The sequence below is a fragment of the Sus scrofa genome, chromosome 14 (assembly GCF_000003025.6).
Source record: "Sus scrofa isolate TJ Tabasco breed Duroc chromosome 14, Sscrofa11.1, whole genome shotgun sequence".
NCBI classification, from domain to species: Eukaryota; Metazoa; Chordata; class Mammalia; order Artiodactyla; family Suidae; genus Sus; species Sus scrofa.
Window position 1 is genome coordinate 28,689,994 of NC_010456.5, and position 13,538 is coordinate 28,703,531.

Here is a 13,538-nt window from a genome sequence, read left to right on the forward strand (position 1 = left end):
CTATTCATCCCTCAAAACCCAACTCATGTATCCTTCCTGTTACCTTTCTGGAGAGAGTGACTCCTGCCATGCTTAATGCCTCTTTTGTACACATGTGTACCTTTTTCTGCCTGAATACCTGCTATCACGGCTTTTGACCAACTGCCCACTAGACTGGTTTATTGTGGGCAGAGGCCAGAGAGCATTCATTTTGTTTCATGCCCCAGTGCTTAATACAGAGTGGGTGATCAAATGTTTGGGGGCTACCCTGTGCCCTCCCCACCCTATACCCAGTCTTTCAGTTGGCCCAACTAAGGAATTCTTTCAGCTTCCATACCCCATGCTGACACTTTCTGGCTTCAAGGTATGGCCAGGGCTGAGTGATCTGTGCTGACTTTCAGGCTGGTACCTTCCCCACCTCATAGAAGATGCAAGACACAACCCAGTGGGGTCCCTGGACGGGGCCAGCCCTTGTTGTCCTTCTTAGAGCCTGGAGATCAGAAGGATGACTTTTCCTGACCTCATCTTTCTGTGCTTCAGTTTCATTATCTGTTAAATGGGAATACTTCTTCTTTTTTTTTGCTTTTTAGGGCCCCATTTGTGGCATACGGAGGTTCCCCGGCTGGGGGGTTGAATCAGAGCTGTAGCCACTGGCCTGCACCACAGCCACAGCAACGCCGGATCCTTAATCCACTGAGCGAGGCCAGGTGTTGAACCTGCGTCCTCATGGATCCTAGCCCGATTCATTTCCACTGAGGTACGACGGGATCTCCCAAATGGGGATACTTCATATATCTGCCTCACTTCATGTTGTGTGTGCTTCAGGTATTAATAACATGCCTTGTGCTTGATGTTTGGCTCATAGTAGGTGCTTAAAAAAATGGCAGTCCTTCCAATAATAATTTGCCCCCTGATTTTCTGGCCTCCAGCCACACCCTGAGGCTGCTGCTCTCCGGGTTTTGGCTCAGCACAAAGGGGGCCGAGATCATGGCTTGTTCTTGGGTGGGCTGGGCCCAGGGCTCTAGGCGGAGCTAGTTCTAGGTGCCAGCTTGAGCCCACCTACATACCTACTCTGTGTTGTGGGGGCTGGGGACGGGGAGGCTGCCCCTCCTCCCTGCTGCAACACCTGAAGCCTGTACCTCGGATTCTGTTGTCAGCCACGTTCCTAAGGCTCTGGGTCACCCCCCCACTTAGTGAGTCTGGATTTGGGGTTCCCTGGGGAGCAGTTTCACTCTGATGACCGTGTCCTGCATGGCCCAGCCTGCCAGCCTGCACTGGTCCTGGATGGTCTCCGTGTTTGGCTGAGGTGGGGGCACCCAGCCTTTCCTGGGTGTCGGGCAGGACTTGGGTCTCCCACATGTGTGCCGTGGGCACCCCATTTTCCAGCCAACAGAGACTCCCTGCAGCCACCTTCTGCAGCTCTCTGTCCACCCTGTCTCCTGGCCAGCATGGCTGGCCAGGCCCTCCTGGTCCCAGGCTGGGGGCCTGGCCAAGATACAATGTCCGCCTTCACGGCCAGAGGCCCCGAGGTCCAGCCTGTTGAATTCGCAGCCACCCAGCCCTTTCTGCCATATGTTCCTGTTTTCCTAATAAGTCCCGGTTGTGAGTGGGGAGGGAGGCGGGGAGGCCCCAGGGCAGCTCAGAAAGAGTCACATGATTGTGAAATACAAGAATCCTAGAAAGGGTATCTCCCAGCGCCTCTATCTTGCCCTCCCCCCTCCCCCGAGCTGGCGGCACCAGCTCTGAGGTAATTGTAGACACCCAGCCAGTTTCCAAGGCGGAGGAAGGCCTCTCGGGCCTGGCAGTGTCGGCAGCTGGCAAGGAGCTGTGCCCGCCTCGGGCCACGAGGAGGGCGTTGGGCTGGGGGCTTTGGGGGGCAGGCGCCAGAGAACAGGGTGCGTTTGTTCGCATCGAAACTTGGCGGGCTTGCCAGGGCCTCTGCGGGGATGTTCAGGCCCTCTGTGTTTGTCACCAGCCTGGGGAGGGCTTGCAGGGGGACCCTGTCCCCTCCCACCCCCCAGGCCTGGACAGTCGTGCTGGCTTGGGCAGCTGCCTGCTGTTCCGAGAGGCCTCTATTTATAATCTGTTCCCTCTGTGTGTGTGTGTGTGTGTGTGTGTGTGTGTGTGTGTGTTAGGATTTTTTTCTGTTTTTAATTCCTCCTCTTCTCCATCACCCTGCAGAAGAAGGCCGAGGCTGCGCATCGGATTCTGGAAGGCCTGGGGCCCCAGGTGGAGCTGGTGAGCTGGGGGACGGGGTGGGGGGTTGGCTGGAGAGGTGGGCAGGGGCGGCAGGTGGGTGCGGAGGGAAGGAGGAAGTCTGGCTGTTGCCAGGCGCTGCCCTGTCTTCTGGAGGAGGCAGGAAATCCACCCTCCTGATGAGAGGGACTGGCAGATAGCGGCCGGTAGGTGGGCCAGGCCGTGCTGGGGGGAGGTAGTGGAGCAAAGACACTCCAGCTATACTCCCAACTCTGGCCAGTCAGGCTGCAAGATTGACACGTTGGAGTCCAACCCATTTGGTTTGGCTTAGTGTAGGAAGCCCATACTCTGGGCCAGATGATCTGAGTTCAACTCTGAGATCTGTTCCTTAATAGAGGAACAGATATGTGAGGAACTATGGGTCAGCGATAACAAACCCAACTAGTATCCATGAGGATACGGGTTTGATCCCTGACATCATTCAGTGGGTTAAGGACCTGGTGTTGCTGTGGCTGTGGTGTAGGCCAGCAGCTACAGCTCTGATTCAACCCCTAGCCGAGGAACTTCCATATACCGTGGAAGCAGCCCTAAAAAGACAAAAAAAAAAAAAAAAAAAAGCTGTGTGACCCTGAGCGGGCATCTTAACCTCTCTGTGCCTCAGTTTCCTCATCAGTAAACTAGGACTCATAGTAACACATATCTCATTGGGTCATAGTGACAATTAACTGTATTTATTTTTGTAAAGCACTGAACACAGTGCCTGATGGACAGTAAGTGCTGAGCGTTAGTTGTTATTATTATTAGTCATGTAGTCAGCGTCATTTTACTGACGGGAAGAGGTCATGTCAGCAGCAGAGCTGGGAAGCAGACCCGGCCTCTTCTCTCTCAGGCATCCGTCCCCTTATGTGTCACCAGAGATAGGAAGCAAGGGAGCATGGAAACTGTGGGCCGGTAGCCTGGGAGAAATAGCCAGAATGCCTGCCTGCCTGCCTGCCTGTCTGGAACTAGTCACTGTCCCACTGAGCAGGTGAGCACAGAATTGCAAGGGCAGCACGTGGGTACACTGCTTATCTGCACACACACAGTGCCTGGCCCCAGTGTGTGAGGGTCCCTGTGCACATGGCAGGTCTGTGCTGTGGGGCGCAAATAAAGCCTTGTGTGTTCAGAGCCTTTTTTTTTTTTGGTCTTTTTTGCCTTTCCCACGGCATATGGGGGTTCCCAGGCTAGGGGTCAAATCGGAGCTGTAGCCACCAGCCTATGCCAGAGCCACAGCAACGCAGGATCCGAGCCACATTTGCAACCTACACCACAGCTCACGGCAATGCCGGATCCTTAACCCACTGAGCAAGGCCAGGGATCGAACCCACAATCTCATGGTTCCTAGTTGGATTCATTAACCACTGAGTCACGACAGGAACTCCCAGAGCCTAATTTTAAGCTTGGCTCTGCCGTGTCTTTGCTGAGTGGCCTTGGGAAAGGGACTCGGTTTTCTCATCTGTGAAATGGGAAAGCCAAGGATCTTGATGAAGGACCAATGAAATGGTGCACGGAAAAGGCTCACTTAGCACAGCCCGTGTCCTCTGGTAAGCACTTAGCCGTCCTGGACACTTAGGAGGGTGGAGCCATTGGCCCTGGAGTTTTTTCTGCCTTGACAGCTGCTCCCCAGCCTGGGGTCTGTCTGTTACTTAGGCCACTGAGGGACTGTGAGCAGCTGGCCTCTTTCTGCCCCCCGCCTTGTGCCCCTCCTGCCCCAGTCCTCTCAGGGGGCAGAGCCAGACAGGGGCTTTGGGGGGGCCTCCTATGGTTCAGGGGCCAGGCCCAGTGCCCCTCCTGGGATGAGAACAGGCTCCCAGGCTACAGTCTTTCTTCCCATCGGGCGTGATTTCTGGGATGTCTCTAGCAGCCTTTTTTTTAGCTTTATTGGGATGTAATCCATGTGCCAACAATTCACCCATTTAAGGAGTACAGTTCAGTGGTTTTCAGTATATTCACAGATGTGTGTAACCATCTCCACGATCAATTCTAGAACATTTCAGCATCTCAAAAAGAACTCTGTTCTCCGATCTGTCACCTCCTTATCTCCCCTCCCTCTACTTCCCATCCCTTTCCCCTCCCCTCCCAGCCAACGACAGATCTGCTTTCTGTCTCTATGGATTTGACTCTTCTGGGCGTTTTGTGTCTGTGGCCTTTTGTGTCTGGCTTCTCTCACTCAGCATCCTGTTCTTAAGGTGCATCCACGTGGCAGCCCGTCTTGGTGCTTCATCCCTTTTTCTGGTTGAATTGTATTCTGTGGAATGGATGGACCTCATTCCGTTTTTCCGTTTTTTTTTTTTTTTTTCTTTTTTCTTTTTTCTTTTTTCCTTTTTCCTTTTTTTTTTTTTTTTTTTTTTTTGGTCACCCCACCCGCATATGGAGCTCCTGGGCTAGGGATCAGATCTGAGCCACAGTTACGACCTAAGCTGCAGCCACGGCAGCACCAGATCCTTAACCCACTGTGCGGGGGCTGGGGATCCAACCTGCATCCCAGTGCTCCCAAGATGCCGCTAATCCCATTGCACCACAGTGGGAGCTCCACAAACCCCATGTAGTTTATCTGAAGATAGGCAGTAGGTGGCTTTGCTCTTGGCTGTTATCAATCAAGTGGCTGTGAACGTTACATGTACAAGTTTCTGTGTGGATGTGTGTTTTCCTTTCTCTTGGGCAGATCCCCAGGTCTGGACCTGCTGGATCATGTTCATTCTGTGTTTAGCATCTTTGAGGAATTCATTGCCAGACAGTTTTCCCGAGTCGTTGCACTGTTGCCTGTTCCCACCGGGAAGCTGCTGCTTGCCCGTCTCCTCTTCTTGGGGTGGGGATTGCATGGCTAGAGGTGGCACCCAGCCCTTTCCAGACCTGGAGGCTGTCCCTCTGATCTTTCCCGACCTCATCAGTCCCAGGGGCTCCTGAAGAGGGGATGGAGCGTGAAGGGAGATGCCTGGGTCTGGAGGCAGGAGGTGTGCCAGTGAGGGAGAAGGGCATCCGCTGGGCTCACAGCCTCAGTGACTCTCCTGGGTCATCGTGGGTGAGGAGGTCATCCTCTGCCTGGGGGTCTCAGAGTGGAAGCACCCTCCAGCCTGGTGGCACAGGAGGCCAAGGTCTGGAGTGTCTGGTGGGGCTGCCTGGCTGTCACCGGAGTCTTCTTGAAGTCAGTAGGCTCCTGGCTCGGTGGCCTTCTATGGGACTGGAGAGGGGACTGCTATGGACCGGGCACCTACTGTGTGTCAGGCCTTATATGTCCATTTTTTTCAGTGAGGATCAGAGATGACAGTGCCTTGCACAGGGTCACACAGCAAGAGATGAGGGGGTGGAGGTGTGCTGGGCCCCCGGGGCAGCCGGCCACTTCTGCATAGTTCTGCCATCTGCCTTGGTCACACTGAGGTCTGAGTGGCCAGAGGTGTTCTCCAAGCAGAGGCGGCCCCGAGGTGCTCCCTCAGCAGGGGCTGCTTCATGTCCCCTGAGGGCCTGAGCTCAGGCCAGGAGCGGGGCCTGCTGCTGCTGACCTTGGGTCTCCGGTCACTGGGAATCCTCCCTGGAGTCTCATACCTGCATTCAGGGAGCTTTCAGCCTAGGAAGATGCTGCTGCCTCTCCCACAGTGATGGGCACTCTGTCACCTCCCAGGAGGCAGGCACAGGCCCTGGAGAAATTTGTGTCGGAAAGAAAGACAATGAACAGCACAGGCTCTGCTCTCGGCCCTCCATCCCTGCACCCTTGGGACCAGGTCTGGCCCGGAGGAGCAGCCAGCAGGGCAAGGGGGTGGGCAGCCGCAGCCCCTACCTCCTCTCCCTACCGCTGCTTTGAGTCACTCGTTTCCTTCCTGTTCAGAGGTGTTATTTTAAGAACACGATGTCACCAGAGGGTTGAGGGCCAGAGGTGACACCTCGTTTCTTGGCCATCCCGTCCACCCAGGGCTGCTGGCCCTTCTTGGCCCCCCGCTGGCTGGCTGCCTACAGTCAGGCCTGGAGGGAAGCCCCCCCCTTCCTTCTCCCTGAGACCCAGCTCCTCTTTCTTAGTCGTTTCTGTCCGGGACGTGACAGTCTGGCACATCCTCCCCTTTGTGCTCCCTTTCTGCCCTCTGATTACTCAGCTGTGCCCCCATTTCTAGAAGAGGAAGTAGAGGCGTGGAGGGGGCGGGCCTTCCTGCTTGAACCCCAGTTCCCCCGCCTCGCTCCTCTGGGGTCTGAGCTCCTCTGGGGTCTGTGGCAGGTCCTTTGTCCCCCTGCAGGTTGTTGAATCCAGGGAGGGAGCAGAGAAAGCTGCTGTGGCCTGTGAGGGCCAAGGTGGCCTCACAGCCACTCTGTGGGACAGAAGAAGGCCTTGTGCGGCCCCCTCTGCAGGTGGTGAGGGCGGTGTTGGGGGGACCTCCTCTGGCCCTGCCCTCCCCTCAGCACCCGTCCAGGATGTGTCATGGTCCTTCCTCACCCCCGACCCACCCACAAGCCTTGCTCCCAGGGACCCGTCGCCATGGCAACCAACAGCCTCCTGAGGCCGCTCTGGGCCAGGGGTCTTCCCATCCCCCAGGTCTCAGTTTACTTCAAAGGATGTCCAGCGAGTGCCTCCTTGGGGGACGGCTCCTCTGGTTAGAGGCAGCACAGCCCACAGTGTTCTCTGAGTCTCTCTGGCCTTGTGCTGAAGGCCACCTGGAGGGCCAGGGCGCTATGTCCTTTTATCCTGCAGGGCCGGTGGCCACAGAGGGAAAGGGGTCCCCTCCCCCAGTGGCTTTGGCGGGTGAGAGGTTCACTGGGACCCAGCTGTCCTCCCAGAAGTTAGTCTCCCATTTTCTAGCCCATCTCTTATCTTGTAGAAACAGGCTACCCACCCCCTGGCCCTTCGCTGGCACCCAGGGTCTCTCTGTGTGGTCCTTCCGCCCCTCTTGGCCTCCTTAGACTGTGGAGACGTTTGCCATCTTTAAGAGAAGACAATTCAATCACCAAATCTGACATTTGCTGGGCTAGTCAAAAGCCCTGCAAAGGAGGTCCTATTTGCTCCATGCCCATTTCCTAGATGAGAAAACTGAGGCCTGGGTGTTGAATGCACATGACTGAGGCAACGCAGCTAGCAGGAAGGGGACAGTATGTCTGAAATTGAAGCCCATCTAGTCCTGGAAACCGAACCTTTCAGCCATGCCCACTCCTGTCCAGCCTGTGCTTTTTTGGCTCATGGGGAACGTAAGGGACCTGGCACAGAGGCACCAGGGTTAAACATCGGTGTTTAGTGCCCCGGAATTGGGCACAGGCCTCCTTGCTGTACTGAGATGTGGGCTGTCAACCGTGTGCAGTCACATCTTACCCTCTCTGCCTGGGAAGTCCTGCAGTGAGTCTGACTATAGGCTCTCCTGTTCAGACTCTGAGAGTCGGGGTGGAAACCTCCCTGTTTTGAGCCAAGCACTTTGGAAGGGCAGCTGACCCAGTGTGGGCAGAGGCGGCCTGTGCCAGCCACGGGTGAGAGCTCCATCCCCCTTACTTGGGGCCTGGAATTGCCCGAGTGATGGTGAATTGTCGCAGAGGGAATCTGGGGGACACTGGGAAAGAGGTGCCACCATTGTCAGCCACAGCTGCCTGAGATGCCCAGGCCAGCAGAGGCCCTCCTTGAGGACCCCGCTGTGTCCACGGAGGGCAGGAGACCTGTCCCTGGGGACACAACAGATTGGCACTGTGGCTGCTTGCGGGTGGTCCCCAGTGGCTGAGATGATGGGCCATTTTCAGGTGTCAGGAGGTGTGTTCCTCACCATCCTCCAGGAGCAGTTCTAGGGCGGAGCCTGATGTGCCCTCGTCCCTCACCCCTGGGGCCCTGTCCTGAGGGTTCCGGACACCACGTCTCCGTCTTCATCTGTCCTGCCTGACCTGTCACATCCTGTTCCTGGTTCGTGTCCCACGGTCATCCTTGGCTGCCCCAGGAGGCTCCTGATGCTTTTGTGGGCGTGTGAGAAAAAGGGAGGGCAGGAGGGAGGGGAGAGGAAGGGAGGGCAACACAGAGAGACACACAGAAACACACAGAGGGAGATATGCAGAGAGAGGGCAGGGGCAGAGAGAGGGCGAAGGCTGGGAGAGGGCCAGCCCCTCCCTCCAGGGCTGGAGCTGTGTGGCAGGATACTAGTGCTGCCTCATCTCTTACCAGCCAGAGGCGAGTGTCTTAACCTCTCAGGGACTAGATTTTCTCCTCTGTAAAATGGGGTGGTGATTGTATCCACCAGTGAGTGCTGTGTAACAAACCAGCCCCAAATTTAGTGGTTTGAGAAAACAGTGGTTTGTAATTTTCTGCCCATGTAGAAGTCAGCTGAGTAATTTCTCTAGACCTGGGTTTGGCTCACTCACGTTCACGGTTGGCCGGGAAGTCAGCTGGTGGCTCTAGGTCTTGGCTGGGATGGTGCTGCTGTCCTCCACGCCGACTCTGTGCCTCCAGCAGGCCAGGCTGCACTTGGGCTCTTGACAGCGGTGGGTAAACAAGAGGGGACGAAAGAGTAGAAAGGTTTCCTCTGCCTTCATTTAAGTTTTCAAGCCTCTGCTTTCACTGCATCTGTCCCATTGGCCAAAGCAAGAGCGTGGGTGGATACGGGAGGCAGGAGAAATTGCTTCCGTAAGTACAGTCAGTGCGCCCTGATGGTGATAATGACTCTGATACCTCTTGGGCCTTTCAGTCTGCCAGGCGCTGGGCTGAGAGCTTGGCATACATTACCTCGTTTGATCATCACAACAACTCTTTGAGTTTAACTTCATTGATGGATAAAAACCTGGGGCACAGATGGCTTAAGTACCTCCCCCAGAGACACACAGCTAGAAAGTGGCAGGAATTCCTTGGTGGCCTAGTGGTGAAGGGTCTGGAGTTGTCACTGCTGCGGCTCCGGTCACTGCTATGGCGTAGGTTCTGTCCCTGGCCCAGGAACTTCTACCTGCCACGGGCACTGTCAAAAAAATAGAGAGAGAGAGAGAAAGTGGCAGAATGGGGATGTGAACCGGGTCGGTTGGCCCCTGGCTGCAGCACTGCTGTGCAGATGGGAAGTTCATGGCTCTAGCCCAGCCCTTGCCCCGTCAAAGACTCTGCAACAACTTTCTCCTTTAATTGTGCACATTCGTTGCTGTACGTTGGCCCAGTTCGTTCATTTCTCACTGCTGTGTAGTCTTCGAGGTGTGTAGAATGAGGAGGAAGGAATGCTTCCTTGTTCCTCTTTCTGACAGTGGACACTGAACTTGCTTCTAATGCGTAGCTAGTATGAGCAGTGCTGACCAGGTGTCGGAACACAGGGCCCAGACATTTCTAGGGCATCTGCAGGACTGGTAGGGCACATACATCTCCTCCTTTTTTTTTTTTTTTTTTAGGGCCATAGCCGCAGCATATGGAGGTTCCCAAGCTAGGGGTTGAATTGGAGCCGCCGCTGCCGGCCTACGCCACAGCCACCGAAATGCCAAATCCGAGCCTCGTCTGCAACCTACACCACAGCTCATGGCAATGCCAGATCCTTAATCCACTGAGCATGGCAAGGGGTCGAACCATGTCCTCATGGGTACCAGTCAGGTTCATTACCACTGAGCCATGACAGGAACTCCCACATCGCGATTCCTTCACCTCTGGGACGGGTGCACTTGCACACATCGGCTTTGTGCAAGGTTCCTGCCGCCCCACATCTTCACCGACATTTGGCTGTTTTGTCTTATTTGGCTGTTCTGCCTTCTGCTGGTCCGTTGTGGTAATGAGGCATCTCCCTGTGGTTTAGCAGCTTCCCCTCTTTGAGACCATTGCACCTCTCAGCTCCCCCGGGATCTGTGTGCTTATCCTGCTCGAGCCAGCACTGCCTCGTGTCCTGCAGAGCAGCCACGACAGCCATAGTGGGGGGTCACGGTACCCACAGCTGTGCCCAGAGGGTTACAGCCTGTTCCTGGCAGGGGCTGTGGGCTGGGTCCCCGTGTTCCTTTTCATGCCTGCCGGCGGCTGGTCCTCACACAGGAAACAGCTCCCTGGTGCCAGGGCCTTGGTCGCCACAGCTCAGGTGACCCTGGGCTGGAGCCCAGGCCGCAGGACTCTTCAGGGGGTAGGGGCTAGCCCACCCACACCAGCTGCCCACAGCTCAGGCCCAGCTCTCACGCGCTTCCCTCTCTCTTTTCCTGCAGCCATTGTATAACCAGCCGTCTGACACCAGGCAGTATCATGAGAACATCAAAATGTGAGTACTCGCCCGTAGCTTGTAGGCGCTTGGTGGCAGTGGGGGACACGGGAGGGGAGGAGAGAACGACCAGGCTCTGAGGCCTGGGGTGGGATGTGTGTTCTCAGTCCCCTTGGGGCTCCCAGCCAGGGTCAGGTGCCGGAGGAGGGAGCCGAAGAGGACAGTTTGGGCCAGAGTTCTGGGCCAGGAAGGGTCTGGGCTGGAGTCAGCACAGGGGTGGGAGGGGCAGAGGCAGGAGCCCCAGCAAGCTTTGGGAAGCAGACCTAGGGTCGGGGAGGGTGGGCAAGGAAGCCGCATGCACGGCTCTGGAGGGATGGGGGTGAATGGCTCCTGTGTGAGCAGGAGGAAGCCGGGAGGAAGGGAGTGGGCTCGAGATGACGGGGGCAGCCGCGGAGCAAGCAGGGCCCCCATGGTTTGGGCTCTGATGTAAACATACTCGGGACTGTCCTGTGGTCTGCACAAGGATCCATCTGTGGCACAGCCCCGCGCAGAGCAGCTGGGAGCATTAACCCAGCCCTGGAGGATTCGAGGTGTCTCAAATGATGTATCCCAGTGATGGGGGGGAGGTTTCCCAGATGGATGCTAGAAGAGAAAAAACACCAGGGGAGTGCGCACTTAGTTGACATTGGCCGAGCTGGCGTAGAATGGGCGCTGGGACTGTGCTGGAGGCCAGTGACTTTTTGTGTTCAAGCTGGGAGCCAGGCTTTGGAGGTGTGGCAGCCGGAAGGGGGCTGGCTTTTTCTTGGGATGCATTAAAAGGAGCATAGCCTCCTCGGCTGAGGAAGTGCTAGTACTTCATGTTGTTATCCAGGAGCCCAGAAGGCAAAAAGGGTCTTGCTCCCTGGTGGAACGTGTGGCTCTGGGCACTCTGGGGGTGTTAAGTTAGAGGCAGACACTTTGGGATCACACCCTTTGAACTACTGGAGGTCCGTCTTTGTGAGAGGGTGCAGGCGTTTTTTTGTGTGACCTCAGAAGGGCAGTGCTTAGCTGGTCCAGTGAGCAATGTGGTTTGGTCTGATTGTGTGGGCTTCCTTGGGCTGTATTGTAGAGTGTCAGTGAAACAGTGAGCTCCCCATCCCTGGAGGCATGCAAATCTCCCGCTGTTTTTCAAGTATCTGCTGGTGCTGGACTCATTGGAGAAGTCTCTTTTATTGTAGTTCTTGTAGTAACTGGTCCAGGCTCTGGTGACCAACATGGCTGCCCCCTTGCAGTGCCCTGTGACCGATGCAACAACCTGGAAAATCTCTCAGAGCCAGCCAGGTCCAGTTTGGGCTTAGGAGCACCTGCCAAGGGTGCCTCACCGGCACTACCAGCTATCACTCATCCTGTGGCGGGCAGGGGCTGCTGGTGCCCCTGCGCTGGGGGCACTGGTGTAGCGCTGGGGTTTCTGTGTCCCATGTGGCCCATGCTTTTGTCTGGTCCCAAGAATGTGTTCAGGTCCCAAATCTCTCTTGACTCCACACAGTTTATTTTCCAGCCCGGCCACCTTCATCCTTTATAAGCTTCCTGGGACCTGCCTCACCTGGGGGCTACTGCTGGGGGTGGAGGAGCCCCAGATGGAGGTTGGGAGAGGACAAGAGGGCTTTTAGGGGCTGTCACAGCAGGTTTAGGGAATGGGGGGTATCCTCGTCTGGGCAGACCTGCTGGGAACATTGGCTCACTGTCAATAAATGGGGCAAATACACATCTACTGAACACTTACTATGTGCCAGGGCCTGGTATAGGACCTGGGGACTTAGCTGTGTGCCAAACAAAGACCCATACTTTTATCAAGTTTTATCTAACAGTAGAGATAGAAAATGAGTGAGTTAAGTAAACGAGGAAATATCAGTTAATAGAAAGTGCTGTGGTCACATAGCTTTCTTAAGCTCTTTATGGTTTGGTATTTCTAGGTGTATTTTTCCTTTCAACACAAGAATTTTTGATAGCAATTTTTTTTTTTCTTTTTATGGCTGCCGCACCTGTGGCATATGAAAGTTCCCAGGCTAAGGGTTGAGTCAGAGCCACCTCTTCAACCTACACTGCAGGTTGTGGCAACATCGGATCCTTAACTTACTGACAAGGCCAGGGATTGAGTCCATATCCTCATGGAGACTATATCGAGTCCTTAACCCACTGAGCCACAATGGGAACTTGATAGCAATATTCTTACACTGAGTTTTTTGTTTTGTTTTGTTTTGTTGTTTTTTGGTTTTTTTTTTAATGGCCACACCCATGGCATATGGAAGTTCCTAGGCTAAGGATTGAATCTGAGCTGCAGCTGTGACCTACACTGCACCTGTGGCAATGCCAGATCCTTTAACCCACTGTGCTGGGCCGGAGATCAAACCCTTGCCTTCACAGCCGCCGGATCTGCTGTAATTAGATTCTTAACCCACTGTGCCACAGCAGGAACTCCCTGAAAATTTTACATGTTTTTTTTTTTTCACTAAAAATGAGTAATGTTTTAAGCTGAATAATGTGGATGATTTCAGATTATAAAAACAGCTATAGAGGAGTTCCCATCATGGCTCAGTGGTAGCGAACCTGACTTGTATCCATGAGGATGTGGGTTTGATCCTTGGCCTCTCTCAGTGGGTTGGGATCTGGCATTGCTGTGAGCTGTGGTATAGGTCACTAATGCGGCTTTCGATCCCACATTGCTGTGGCTGTGGTGTAGGCTGGCAGCTGCAGCTCTGATTCGACCCCTAACCTGGGAGTCTAACCACCAGTGCGGCCCTAAAAAGACAAAAAAAAAAACCCAACAACCAAAAAATGGCTGTAGACTCAAAGAGCAAAGGAAAAATTTATCTGTAAAAATAATACTGCTACATATCTGAGTAGAACAGAACCATAAGCTTATTGAAACCAAAGCCTTTTTTTTTTTGGTTTTTTGGTTTTTTGCATTTTAGGGCTGCACTTGCAGCATATGGAGGTTCCCAGCCTAGGGGTCAAATTGGAAACACAGCTGCCAGCCTGTGCCACAGAGACGCCAGATCCGAGCTGCTTCTGCGACCGACACCACAGCTCATGGCAAGGCCAGATCCTTAACCCACTGAGCAAGGCCAGGGATTGAACCCGCAACCTCATGGTTCCTAGTTGGATTCTTTTCCTCTGTGCCATGATGGGAACTCCCAAAGCCATATTTTTATATCCTGTAATCTTCATCAGAGGACGGCTCTGGTCTTA

At 54.7% G+C, this 13,538-nt stretch overlaps 1 protein-coding gene across 1 annotated transcript in view; it reads left to right on the forward strand.

Annotated features, from left to right (window-relative positions):
- Positions 1 to 13,538, forward strand: part of NCOR2 (nuclear receptor corepressor 2) — a 176,631-nt gene that overhangs the window by 47,220 nt on the left and 115,873 nt on the right. The window contains 2 exon segments of the mRNA NM_001044576.1: positions 2,161 to 2,217; positions 10,318 to 10,370. Of these exon segments, the coding sequence (NP_001038041.1) occupies positions 2,161 to 2,217; positions 10,318 to 10,370 (110 nt within the window).